Source organism: Oreochromis aureus, linkage group 19 (assembly GCF_013358895.1).
Source record: "Oreochromis aureus strain Israel breed Guangdong linkage group 19, ZZ_aureus, whole genome shotgun sequence".
Classification (NCBI taxonomy): domain Eukaryota; kingdom Metazoa; phylum Chordata; class Actinopteri; order Cichliformes; family Cichlidae; genus Oreochromis; species Oreochromis aureus.
In genome coordinates, this window is record NC_052960.1 from 17,578,749 (window position 1) to 17,593,184 (window position 14,436).

At 39.6% G+C, this 14,436-nt stretch overlaps 1 protein-coding gene across 3 annotated transcripts in view; it reads right to left on the reverse strand.

Moving 5' to 3' along the window:
* Nucleotides 1-388: 388 nt before the first annotated feature.
* The window catches only part of myo6b (myosin VIb), a 36,904-nt gene continuing 22,856 nt past the window's right edge, over nucleotides 389-14,436 (reverse strand). For all 3 annotated transcript variants that reach the window (XM_039603399.1, XM_031758296.2, XM_031758295.2), the window contains 9 exons: nucleotides 13,762-13,852; nucleotides 12,938-13,088; nucleotides 11,446-11,654; nucleotides 10,837-10,915; nucleotides 8,059-8,219; nucleotides 5,410-5,513; nucleotides 4,206-4,340; nucleotides 2,858-3,076; nucleotides 389-1,816 (listed from right to left, as the gene is read on the reverse strand). In XM_039603399.1, the coding sequence (XP_039459333.1) occupies nucleotides 1,617-1,816; nucleotides 2,858-3,076; nucleotides 4,206-4,340; nucleotides 5,410-5,513; nucleotides 8,059-8,219; nucleotides 10,837-10,915; nucleotides 11,446-11,654; nucleotides 12,938-13,088; nucleotides 13,762-13,852 (1,349 nt within the window). In that variant the 3' untranslated portion in view covers nucleotides 389-1,616. The remainder of the gene's footprint in view (nucleotides 1,817-2,857; nucleotides 3,077-4,205; nucleotides 4,341-5,409; nucleotides 5,514-8,058; nucleotides 8,220-10,836; nucleotides 10,916-11,445; nucleotides 11,655-12,937; nucleotides 13,089-13,761; nucleotides 13,853-14,436) is intronic.

The window sequence follows — 14,436 nt, forward strand, 5'->3', positions numbered from 1 at the left end:
TGCTTTTGCCTTGTAAACTGTATTTCTATATATGTTTGCACATGCTTTATTAAATCAGTGCACCCATTTCATATTTTTATAGCAAAATACAAAGAAATAAGGGATGAGCCAAGGCTCCTGCAAAGTCTGTACTTTGAAACAGCCTAACATCCTTGTTTTAATCCTGTTGATCACGTAATTGGACTCACGAGCATCAGCTCGGTGACATCTGCAGTGTGTTAGCATTTGTTGTTTAATTAACCTACATGCTAATCCTATTATCAGGAATTATCATCAGAATGTCAGATCCATTTACTGAGCACTGACCATTAACAGCTTGTTTGTGAATATTTGTGAATTAATTTGTGATTTTTCAGCTGTGTAGAATAACTTCAAAAGAAAAAACAAATCCAGGAATATGTTTATTTTCTACAATCTTCCAGTTTCAAGGCCAACATACAAGAGAAAACCAAAGAAAAACACATAAGAGTGATTCAATAGTTACATTACTCTTGACTACTACATTTTAAACAAAGATTGACGCTTGAATAAGATGACTGAAACATTCCTGGCATAACCAACTGAGGAGTCAAGTAATCAACTTAAGAAAATACTACATAAACACACACAGCACACACACACGCACACAAGTGACTGTCTGTAAAACAACCCCAAACCCAGAAAACTGCAAACATGAAAACAATTCCCTCTCAGATAACAAATGAGCAACAGTACAAAAGAAGTTTCCTTTTTTCATGAAATTCCGTTGAGTTGTCAGAGCTTGTTAATGAATAATTAAATCAACTTATTGTTATTCTGCCAGAAAAATATATCCTACTTCATTAGGCTGTGTTGTGAGCAGTTGTGAATATGACTTATAACATTACAGTCTTCTATATTTGACCTGTGATATTTCACATTATTACATTAGATGCACATAATCTATACAAAGTGAATTTAATTTGACTCTTGGTTGTATGGCCTTGTATTCATGATTGTCACCTTTAAGTACTTTAGGCAAATCTGACAAATAAATGTGGTGTTTTTCATTACTGTCATCTCATACGAGCCGCTAGTGCATGGGCAATTATTCATAGCCACATCGCAGCTATTTATAGACACTAAATGGCAATTATGGTTGTAATATTCAGAAAACCCATAAAGAATTAGAAGACAGTTATAGACCCTTAAAAGCATGTCTGCTGAGGTTTTCATGATTCTGTCTAATATATTGTTGCTTTTGCAGACCATTAAGGTTTTGGGTTTATAGCTAAAAAGGCTATGCACCAATTAAGGCTTCTGTGATGTAATGTTATTGCAATATAAGGCCTCACGGTCGGATATTCTATTCAAACATCGATTGAGAAAACCCTCCACAAGTCATAATGCTACATCACTGAGATGTTCTATCGCAAGCTGTAAAGAAATGTTAAAAATCTAAAAATAATCAGCATAAAGTAAATCATAAATTGTCTACAGAAAGAGTGTGTATAGGGCATCTTTGTCTGTGGTTACTGTGGGTGCAGTGTTCTGCAACCTGACTGTGCATCTTTTATATTTGTCTCTGTGTAGTGTTGTGTTGTGTCTCATGGCGTAGACCAAACTTTTGACTTTTCCCTTATCTTGTGTGTTGCGGTTCACTTGAGGAGGTTCTGAAGCATGGCGGTAGCGTATGTAGGGCGGGCCTGCTTGTTCTCAATGGCTTTCTTCAAGTACTGAATTCCATCACAGCGTTCCCAGATTTCTTCAAACTGCCTGGGCAGGATCTCCGCCCCTCTCTTCCGGGTCAAACCGGTCTCCTCCAGGCTCAGCTCGCACATCTCCATGTCGTCTTTGCCTGAGCAGCGAAAGGGGAATAAGGATAAAGATTTACTAGCAGTGCATTCACTTGGACGCTTGACATCACACAGTTTTAGCCAGAGTCATCTATTTATTAGACTACCACATGCCCATCCTCTAGCATTGCTTGGTGTGTTTGCGCTGCTGGCAGTGAACTGAAAATGATACAGTACTTTTATAAGGTGCTAAAGGTGCATAAAGCAAAAGAATGGGCCGTTTTAGCTCATTGTTAGGTGGTTGCTTGGCAACGTGATGACGTTATATCATATCATGTATAATTTAACTTTTGTGGAGATAAATGAGATGCTACTGTTGTGAAATAAAACAACAGGATGCTTTCATATGGGGTTATAGGTGCATAAAGGCAAAAACAAGTAAATTTAGCCTGATGGTAGATGGTTGCCATTGTGTTATAATATATTATGTGTAACTGCTGTTCTTTGGGTATAAATTTGATGACACTGTGGTGACATAAAACAGATATGATGCTTTTATAAGGCGCTGTAGGTTCATAAATGCAAAAAACAGCTGGCTGCAAATCATTTCGTAGGCAAGATGACGATAATGCCATAATATGTGATATGAATGAGATCATTAAGGGACCTAACGTATACTTGCCATATTTGGTTGCTAAACTCCTAATCATACATTAGTTGGCGACCAAAGAAACAAACAAACAAAAACACAAACAGAGGTCATGACTTCCAGGACGATCATGTAGAGCTAAAACAGCGACTAATTGTGCACTGAAGATTTTACTTTGGAGAAACTGCATTTTTTCATTCCTTCATGGCAATTTGTAGACTAAACCAGTGCCAGAAGATCCAGAAGATCAGGAATTCTCACAAGATTATAAAAGGGATATAACAGAGAAATCTGCTGCACAAAATGCCCAAAACAAACAATTTTTATTAATCATGTACATCACAATGATCAGTGGCACTGAAGAGTCTCTGAGTTAAATTACACATTTTTTTACTAAAATAAATCAATCAACAAATTATATATATACATACAACAAATTTAACTGTTGACTCACCTGCGACCAGCACGATGGGTCGTTTGTCTGGATGAAGCTCCATTTGTCTGGCTATCCAGGGCCCATCAAAGTGGGCATACCACCAGCCCTTCTTTTTATTCTGGGGATCCTTGTACTGGTCAGCGGGTCGGATAAAAGGAATGCGGAAATAACGCTGCTGCCGGTTCATGGCTACCTCTTGATGCTGGGCCGTCATCGGAGGAGCTGGGTTCTGTTCAGCTGTAGTGACACAGTGCAATCATTACAAAACTTAGTAGTAGTAGAGGAGATGGTTTTGTACTTTTGCAGCAACAGCTTTAAGTATTCACAACAAAGAACCTGTTATTTGGGCTTATATTAATGTAGCTTTGTACTAGCTTTGGTAAAAGACGAGAACATACTGAGTGGGACAGGAAACAAAGAATAAAGCTTTTAAAACATACAAGATCAAAAAGGACCAGGGATGCCCCATGTAAACACTACAGGGAAAGGCCGGGAAAGCAGCTTTTAGCCTTTTATGAAGTGGTCTCAAATAAGACCCCTGCTACATCAGTACAGGCCAAAATCAGGATCCAAATATAAGGAAACAAAGTAAAGCTTTCAAGAGCCATCATATCAAAAGAGAAAGGCAAGAAAATATAGTAAAATTAGAAGCAACATCTAATGTTCCCATTGTCCATCAATCGAATATTTGTTTTTGAAATGAAAAGGAAGACAAATGTAGTACGACGGTGAGCTTTCAAGGAGCCAAGTAACACTCGTGTGTGTTTTGTGGCACATAGTATGCTCGGTTGAATTGAGAAGGAAAGCAAGCTGTCATACTAGCAACCATTGAGCCTAACGAGGCATGGCTGGCAGTTATTTGCTAATTAGAACAACCATTTTTGACAGAGTCGGACAGAAGGTGGCTGAATGTTTAGGCCTTGGCATTTCATCTGTTAACTGAGTGTTGGAAAACATAGGCAGGTTATCTGTGTGCAGGTCACACAGGCGGGTCTCTGCCAATAAAAGTGAAGGGCTGAGGTGGAGAAAATAACCTGCAGTAAGATTTGCATTAGTGACTGTTTATTACAGTGCTCATATACAACGTATGGGAGGGTGCAAATTTATGCTCATGTTTAAAGCAACTTTCAGCTGCTCCCTTATTGTCGAGGGGTCGCCACAGCAGGTAGATCTGCATATTTGATTCGACAGATTTTTATGCTAGATGTCCTTCCTGATGCACTCCAAACAGATTTGTGTCTCCTCTTAGGAACAAAATGGGAACCTTTTGCTTGTTACTCAAATGTGTAAACCACTACACTATGGAGCCACGTACAGCACACTTAGTGGAATTATGAAGCAACAGAACACAATATCCTTTACTAACCATAGTCAGTGACACATTTAGGAGCCCTCAGATCGCTCCCGTCATCATTTTGTTTCTTGTTCTTGGACTTCCATGCATGATAGACCTTCAGACGACGGTGAAACTCCTCTCTGCAGGCTGCCAGCAGGTCAATGTCTGTCCCCACAACATAGCATCAGTAAGCATGCATGACATCAAAACAATCACAAATTGGCAAAAGAATGAAAGAGAGAAGAATGAGCGCCCATTTTTATTTAACACAGGCTGGTTTAATCTACATGTATCTTCTGTTTTTCAACATAAAATCCAAATCTGGAACAGATAAGTCGCAAATTACCATTTTATATAGTTTACGAACCAGTAAAGAGGTCCAGCAACTAGTTGGCTGGCAACAGTTTCATAATGCCAGGACTGAAAAATATAACTCCTATTTCCAGAAAACATTGTGTGTGTATGTCTGTTTTAGGGTGCAGAATGCCATCTCAGTGAAGAAAACATTCAAAACCGACAGCGCCTTTAGTGAACATCGGGCTATAATCAGTCAGTTTTAAAGCATAGTTTTTTGTTGGTAACACCACCGATCCCATCAAAGCAAATGGGTTCCACAAATTAGCCAGATGTCCTTGGAATCCCACCGGGGATATCAGAGGGCCTAACACTGATCAGAGTACTGTATACAGTGGCAGTTATAAAGACATTGGCATAAAGGCATCTGCTTTTCATGCTGACTGAGAAGAAGGTTGGCTGGGAATGACTAGAAAGAGTAAAAGTCAGCCATCCTCCATAATGATGATAATTTCCTCTCTCTCTAACAGTAAAAAACAAGTCGATGAGCCATAGCAGCTGTGGGAACATCCTCATATTGGGTTTTTTTTTATGTTGCAGGGAAGACATCTTGTGTTCTCACTCTCTACAGCTGCAGTTTTAGCTTTTTAACAGCCACTTTGGCAACTCGAGGAATGACTGAGAGTGCAGATGAAAAGCGTGTGCAGAGAGAGATGGTACCCCATGGTTTTGTGTACCAGAATGGCCAAAACATGAGCTGATGCAGAATTATTTAATGTGGGGGCTGAAAACTGTAAATAATTTTGTGATGAAGCCTCCACTGAAAAAAGTGACTTTCAATCAGGGCTTTAATAACTAAATGTGCATTTGTCGGTTGAGTCAATGTTCAGACACTGTTTTGTTGAGTGAGGTGAAACTGGGTGGGTTCAGGATTTCTCACCACAGGATGTGTTGATGACATCTCGCAACTCAGCATACTTCCACTTGCTAAGGTCGTACTTTTTCACACCAGCAGCAGCTTTGGTTGCCTGCACCTGAGGACCTCTATGGCAAGGAACAGATGAGCGGGGGCGAGAGGGAGCAAAAAAGAAAAAGAAGGTGAGAGTGAGGACAGGTAAGTGTGACAAGGTGGGAGTATCAAGGGATTGGGAGTTGTTACTTTCAAATATGATTCAGGTTTAACATTTTAGGGATGGGTCAAAACAGAAACAGCTACTTTTAACAATAAATCAGAAAATAATGAAAAAAAAATGACATATGTACTTTTAAAAAATATAAAAGATTACTAAGATCTAATGTTTAAATTGCAGAAAGAATGGATGAACATTTGCAACCAGCAGATTTATTAAGTATACCAACCTTAGTGAAAAAATGAAACAATCACCTCACTTCTTATGAACCTTCCTCATTGTCTCAGCTGTTAAAATTCACATTAGGAGCCAGACAGCAGGGGAGCTGAAGAGCAGAGTTTGTCCACATCTCTGTGGCCTGTTTTTAAATTCCACTCAAACTACTGCAAAGCTCTTCCACAGCTTACCAAATATTTCCTGTGGAACTTTGAGCGTATTTAAATTTATGTAAAAAAAACCCCCAGAGAGATAAATGAAAAACAAAGTGTAACTGTGCACTGCTTTAATAAACAAATACTAAGTCAACTAATGGCAAATGATGGTGTTTTAGCTACTTAACAGACTACTGCAGAGCTCTTATCTCGTGTCTCCAGCTTCCCTGCTGAGTATAGGCGGCTAATTCAATACAAAGGATTTGTCTCCTCTATTTACAGTTGGCACAACTGTTACTGTCTCTGGGTAAAGGATTGCTGATCTATGAATCATTTACTAAATCACCATTACCATTTAAGATTCACACAGACTGCAAAGATTAAACTGATTTGGGATGATGATCAGTGCTGGCTGAGACGCGTGCCAGTGTGTAATGGTGATAAACCAGAGGAAAAAAAGGTTTTACTTCTGTTGCGGAGAGAAAAAAAGATGTGGAAAGGATGTGATGCCCGGGGCTTTGCTTCTGGCAGAATGTAAATGTGAAATGAGTCCCATTCCCCATTCAGGAAAAGGAAGACAGAAGGAGGCTGTGATCTTTCCAATATTCTTTAGCTTCTAAGGTGGCCATGCCAGCCAATGTGCTTACCTCTACTGCACAAAATCAGCCTAATCTCTGTGCTAGGCACATGCAAAACATGTGTCTCTCTTTCTCTTGTTGGTTGCCAGAGGTCACCTGACTTACAGGAATAGTTAGAGACACCTACAACATGGACTCTGGAGCCAGCGCTGACATAAGAAGCTTTTTGATCCAATGTAATTTGTGCTCACTGCAAACTACAGGTAAAAGCGCGCATAGGCTTTTGAATGCTTTCTCCTAACATTAAACACAATGTAGCTGCAGAAATACAGTGATGCATATTATATCTGAAACACCCGAGCTTTATTTAGGACAAGGTTTAGAGGTATAAGGAGAGCAGAGATAGAACTGTTAAACTTTCAGCAGTTTATGTAAATGGATTTTCACTTCCCTTTTAGCTGCACAGTGCTGTATATTCACATGGGATGTGCAGTTGTTCCCGCAAATAATCTCAAAATGCAGTTTCCTGCTCTGTAGCTACACAAAGATACTAAGTGTCCTCATATAGAAAGAGTGAAAAGTGAATGAGAGCATGATTTTGAATACAGCTTGTTTGCAGCTGTGTTACTCTTTAAGGCTTCTTCGAGTACTAAACATTTTATACTAGTATTAAACATTTTGGGAAGGATAAATCATATTTTGGTTAAACTTCTCTAACTGAAAACACTCTCAAAACTAGAGAATTAATACAGTCCAATTTTTTTTACCATTGAAAACTTTGTTTGTTAAGAGCCGCTGACACCACCAGTTAGAATACAGAGCGACAGTGGAGTAAGTCATACTGTCACAAAATTATAAACTACTGTATGCATGCAAATCAGAACCCATCGTTTAGGACAGTATGTTTAGTCTGTGTGGTACACCAGCACCATGATGGCTGCAGTCATGGTTTAACCCCTGCAGAAACAAAAAGATCAGATACTGCGCTCATCTGACACTGATGATTTAGTGTGCCATATTAATTTATGGGTAATTATGATTACACAGAATGAATTATCTTCTGATTCGTGTTAAAATGTGCTTTTGTAAAAGAAAAAGCAATCATGCAGATCATCAAAAAATTAGACTGGAGCATTTTTTTCAGAATAAGTATTACAGATTTGTGTGTTGTGTTTGCATCATTGCTATAATCTTGCAAATATTTTAAGCGACTTAGCGATTCAGGACTACGACAGCGATTAAGCGAGTAAGGGAGTTAGTGAGCGAATCACTACTGCTGGTGTTAGGTACACTTGGACACTGGCAGCTACGGAAAGCTGCGCTGATATCTTACATGGCTCTGGCTGAGGATGAAGAGATAGGAAGATCTGAAAAAAACTCATCACTGGGAGAAAACAGCAACAGGAGAAAAGGCAGTTACACAAGCACACTGACGTCAATAGTGCTTATTTACTGTGTACAGAATACATCTGTATGCAAATGTGGGCACGGTGCTTTACATATACATTACCTGCGAAGGGCTGCATCCATCTGGCTTTCATCAGTTATGAGCTCGGCCTCATTCTGAGCGATTCTCATGGCTAACTCCCTGTCTCTTCTCTCCTGCTCGAGTACGGCAGCACGTTGGGCCTGCTCCTCACGTTCCTGAGCCAATTGGATTTCAAGCTCGGCCTGTAAACAGACACATAAACACAAAAGTATCGTAACACAGTACTTAATGCATCTGCCTAATGTGTCGATAAACCTAGCTCCAGTCAAAAAACTAATGCTGTATTACATGCCAGACAACACAGAGATGTGCTTGCCCAATGTGCCCAAGCCTGATTAGACTTATTTATCCACTTTTTGGGCTGCTAATAAAGCTTTAGTGGTCATTTGTCTAGACAGAACAAGGCAAAAAACTGAGAAACATTCAAAAGTTGGGAGATTTTTATAGACTTGACCTAAATTCAAAGTCCAGGTTTTTATGTGTTCATTTTTTCATTTTAACTAGCCAAGAGAAAGCTGTAACATAAATCAACAAATCAATAAATATTCATGTATATAGGCTGCATAGTGTGCATTCTTCTCCTGTGTCTTATTATAGCAAGCCTCTAATGAAGTCCTCATTGCATACTTTTCTCTGAGGAGCTTTAAATATGAATACCTCTCCAGGTGAGAATATACTGCATTATTCATATTGTAGGGTGGCAGCTGTGTTACATGACCAGAGTGAAGCACGAGGGCTGAAACTCGACTGGAGAACACCCGAAACAATACATACTCTTTGGCACTGTCCTCGGGATTTTGACAATCTTTCCTGAATATACCAAATTGAATGTATTGTTTGTAAAATGAGGCATTGACTGACACCCTCATTCATTTCACAAGAAACTCCAAGTTAAAAAAAACAGAAAGATAGAAAAAGAAAAAGGAAACGGCTGCAGAAATTACCAAAGTTATTTGTGTTGAAAAATATTCATTATACAACAGCGAACTACAGGAACACCACATGGGAAGTTTTTGTCTGAGCGGTGTTCCTTCAAGAAAATAAGCTCTGCAGAATTGAAGTGAGGGATATTGTGCTAGGGTAAGCTTTGTCATGGCTGAAAATAGCAGAGAACATAAAGCCAAATTCTATGAAAGTCACAGCAGACACCCATGGAAAGTTTACTGTTGAAGTCTGAGCTGTGGATCAAACCAGTTTTCCAAACAGTGTTCTTAGACATGTGGCTTATGACAGCCTGGTGTCACTTCTAGGAAAAAAAGTGCATACAGATGTCCAACTGGACTGAGGTGAACAAAAGTGGGGGGATGGGTCGCGGGGGCTTTAGACATGAAAAGTAAGGAAAGGTGAGATATAAAAATAGAAGTGAAAAAAAAAATGGTGTAGCATCAAGGTCAGAGGAGAGAACAGCTATACAGTACAGAAACAAAAATCAGCAAACACATAGAGCTGGAAAAGGTGGCAAAGTGGAGATGAGATTAAGGGGCATGATAATAAAACACTGGACAGCACAAGGTGAGATTAACTAGTTTAGTTAACAGAAACCAGGCAGGAAGTGGAGTCATCAGTCAAGACCCTGTGGGTAATCTACTGGGAGTCCAACCAATGCCATGACCCAGCTGTTGCTGTAGGCAGAGTTTGCCAGCACAGGGAAACATTAGAGCCATTTTCATGGTTTGGGAGCTACATTATTTGGAGGTACATCGCTTTAGGTGTGTAATTTGTCAATTTTAACACTTTTACTCAAAATCAAATATTAAAAACAGGCTTTTAAGGTGAAGCCGGTATGCACCTCATTAACTGATCATTACGAATTGTGAGCACTTCTATGAAAGCAGCGATTTTAGCATTTTGCCTTGTCTTTGTCTGGAGCATTCAGGTGTGTGTTAACACAACAGCACAAACTTTCCACGAGTGGACCTCCCAGCAAATTTTATTTTGGAATAATGAAGTTTGAGCCAAATAATCTAAATTGTAGATGTTTGCACATAACGAACAGCTCCATGTTTGGCACAAAAACCCAAACACAGCATATCAGCATAAACACCTCATACCAACTCTCAAGCACATTGGTGGAGACGAGACAATTAGAGCTTCTTTCACATCCACACAGACACGGCACCTTGCAGTTATTGAGTTGATCATGAAGTCCTTTCTATTCCAAAGTATTCTAGGGTGAAATCTGAAACCATCTACCTTACAGCTAAAGCATGGCCCAAACTAGATCATGCAACAGGGCAATAATTCTAAGCTCAGCTGCAAATTTACAACAAAAAGAAAAAGAAAAGAATCAAGGTGTTGCAATGGCCCAGACCTCAACCTGATTGAAATGCCATGGCGGGACATTAAGCGATTTGTGCAAAAATGAATGCCTGTAAACCTCAATGAACTGAAGCAATGCTATACAGAAGAGTGGGCCAAAATTCCTCTACGGCGATGTGAGAGACTGACAAAAACATACTGAAAGGGTTACTTCAAATTATTACACAAGCAACTGAATCACAGGCAGTACTTAATTTTTCATAGGACTGTGAAAACTGTCTTTTCACACAATTCTAAGTGTGGAACCAGTAAAGCACTATTTTTTATTTTAATCCAAGGATTGAAATTGTCTGCCACTGCAGTGGAGTGCAGGTCATTTATAAGAAGCTTAAATAAAACTGCAAGGCTTTCATTAAATTCATTCAGTGGAGTTAAAGTAGAATTTTGAAGAAGTTAGTAGTTGTTAGTTTTCCAATTTTTACGTTTAACAACTTTTCAACAGAAGAGCACGAAAGTATTCAATGGGGAAATTTTCCAAACCTGCATAGCCTTGTCCTCTTCCTCTCTCTTTTTTCTGTCCTCCTCCTCTTGTTTTCTTTTCAGCTCCATCTCTGCTTTCCTAAAATGTTGAGACAAAAAGGAAAATCAGAATGTTCACTAAAAATAACATTTCTGAAAGTGTCAAAAAATGTTTCCTCCTCAGGCTGATTGCTCTAAAGGCCAGTGTGCCACATCAGTGAAGCACAGACCCCACTTTTGTCTTTTATTGTCTTTTGAGTCACAGTTGTTTTACACAAAAACTGTGTTTAATAATCACATTTTGGTTGCTAAACGATTGAGTGGAGCTGAACATATTTATTTTACATCTAACCTTGCAGCGTTTTATCTGTGCTTCTCAGGAGAGCTGTTAGAGCTCTGTGCAGGACTAGCTTCCCTGCAGCTTTTATTGCACTTATGCTTTTTTTGGCAAATTGAAACATTGTCTGCACTTTACCCATCTGCTCTTCTTTGTACTCCACTCTGTATAAAATGAGTGTACGTAAATTAGACTGTTAGTTTTTCTTCTTCTGGTTTCTTGGTGTGGAGTAGTAGTTTGTTTCTCCCAAGGCAATACTAGGGGAATCACTGTACATTATACACAACACTTACAGTCGTCTCTCTTCTTCCTCCTGTTTGCGTCGCTGCTCTTCCTGCTCCCTGCTCTTTCTCTCTTTCTCCATCTCCTCCTCGATGCATTTCAGCCTCTCTCTCTCCTCTTCCTCCTGCTTCTTCTTTTGCATGGAAGCAAGCAGCTGCTCTGAACGTTTCACCAGTCCCTGATACTCCGTGTCGATCTCCTTCCTGGTCATCACTGTGGTCTAGTCGTTCGACAAAACAGCAAAGCATGATTGCAAAGGATAAAGTAGAAATACATGTCTTTATTCAGCTGTTCAACCATCAGATTTTGGGCCTCAGGTCTGAGTGGAGTTCAAACATGGTTCTCACAATGTATTTATCAGTATTAAAAACTGATCAAATGCCCATAGGATGTTAGCAGGCTAGCATGAGTGTGCTAGAATGAAAATACGCCCTGTGCTGATTTGAATTTGAATCATAAAGAAGAGTCACAAATGCCCAAACTTGCCACACTTTTCTGATTCCATAGCACAACCATCCCATGTGGCTACAAGTTAGACACTGACTGACACTGTGTGTACGTGTCACTTGAGTGCCACAGCCACAATGCCCACTTCTCCACGCACTTGTCAGACAATCAGCAGGGGGAGAAGAGGTCACCATATTGTGCACATTCATAAGAATGAGCCACTAACAGCATCACAGGGAGGGAAGATGACAAGGTCTTGTCCCTATTGTACAATGGTCTGACTGACAGGCACTGGCATCTCATGCATTATTCACAACGAGGTGTCATGCCATAAACAACTTCTACATACTTAGAACACCGTAAGTGTCAACAGCAGGGGTCTTAATAGGCTAACAAATCGACATTAGGGGGGCGGAGTGGCTTATTGGGATAGAGGGGGGAGAAAGAGCTAGGAGTCAATGGTTCTTTAGTGTGAGTCAGGATACTTCAAGGAACCTATGAGCTCTCTAACTTGTTAATTAGATACAGGCCACTACCAAAGAGAAAATCAAAACTACTGGAGAATACAGTGCCCAGATGCCCGGATGATTTGCTGTACCTAGAGGGTCCAATAAGGTGGGTGCTTATTGCACGGGGAGGGCTGGGATTTCAATAGCCAAGTCCGATCATTTAGAAAAACAACCCCGCTAAATTAAATTATTGGAGAGAAGACGAATCTTGCTCTACAAGCTCTTCTTTTTATCCTCAGGTGAGTGAAAATATTGATTCTGGAGGATAGAATGAGAATGGCCGCTGCAAGACAGACTATAGTGTATAACTCCAGGATGAGGTCTTTGTCTAAAAGAAGGCTGTCAGTGCCACAGAGCTAAAAGTGTGCATGCAGGTAGCAACATACAATAAATATGAGGCAGTAAGGCTTAAAGCAATCTATCTGATCTGAAAAATCTTCCCTTACTTAAAGTACATAGTTCAAAAGAGCAAAATATCCCACATACAGTACATACAGAGAATACTCAGAGTGTCTTATGCTTTGAACCAAAAATTAAAAGTCCTCACCTTTATCTTCGCTAACAGAGCATCTATGGCGGCAGCCAGCTCCTGAACTTGCTTGGCCATCTCCTGTTTTCCCTCCTTCAGCCCGTTCACCACCTCATTGAACCTTTCCATGTGTTTCTTCAGGCTTCGAACCTTCACCATACCATCGATTCTGTGAGCCGTGAAAAAAATGCAGGCTTACAAATGAGTATATTACTAAGAAATGAAAGCATAAGAGTTTTATTCTAATGACCGCTAATAAAATAACCCTGTTAAAGACCTCATTTAGTCCAACTGAGGAAAATGCATTTTAGTTTTCCCTCTATTATTACATCCTTCATTTATGTGAAAAGAAAGTGATGCCTTTGCATTTTAGCACTTGAAAGGAATTAAAAGATCAATGAATGGTTTCCTCATCTTTGGATTCATTTTATTTGCATACTACACATGAACTCAATTCTCAATTCTTTTGTGGAACTGTTGATATAAATGTGTGAATGCCAGCATAAACTTTTCCTGTGCACAAACTGCCACTCACCCACTCTCAATCAAAATCTCATTGCGAGGAACTATCTGAAAACCCATGTACAGTGAGACACTTCCCATATAGTGACACTCCATTTCTCCACAGTCCACTGATGACTTTTTAGATTGATTTAAACTTGCACATGCTTGATGTAGGAAAGCCATCAAAACCTACCAAATGTGAACCAGTTTCAAGAAAAAGCAAACCGAGAGTGCAAAGTGAAAAAAAGACAGCAAATGGTACAGAAAAGCAGAAATGATGCTGCATGTGTTTGTGGGCTTGTCTATGTTCTGGGTCCCAGGAACAGGAGGAGACTCACCGTGGCTTATGCTTCTTCTTAGACAACCACATGCGGACAGTCTTTTGAATCTTGATGCAGGCCACAGCTCTGTAACTCATCTTGTTCTTAACTATTGTTGGGAGGAAAAAGGAAAAAAAATACTTTTTCACAAAGCATAGAATTAAACCTACTTTCAATGACTGCATACCTTTAATCCTATATAATCTATATACATCTTTGTACTTGGTGGCATAACAATCCTGCTCTAGTAATAGGTTATGCAAGGACAAGGTTTTGAAGAATCAAATAAAATATGATGTGCAGTAGTAAAAACAATACTTTAAAAGATAAACACCAGAAAACCTTGAGAGTGAGCGTCGAAGTAAAGTTACAATTATGACACAACTGTTAATAAATCAGTGCACAAACTACTATAATAGGTATTATTAACCAGCAGCAGTACACTATAAAAGGCTTTCTTTCACCTGCTCACCCACACAAACAAAGCAGCGATAATAAGATGAAGCGCTGAAATCACAGGAAGGAAATAATAAGTGTCCAGGACCAGGGGTATAAATTTACTCAGGCCACTTATCCACAGAGTATGTGGTCAAGCAGAGGCAGCGTTCTGTTATAGCTGCCATGTAATTTCATTTTATGCTTTTGCACATACACACAGAAGCCAGCCTGCACTTTGTTAAATTGTGGAAATCA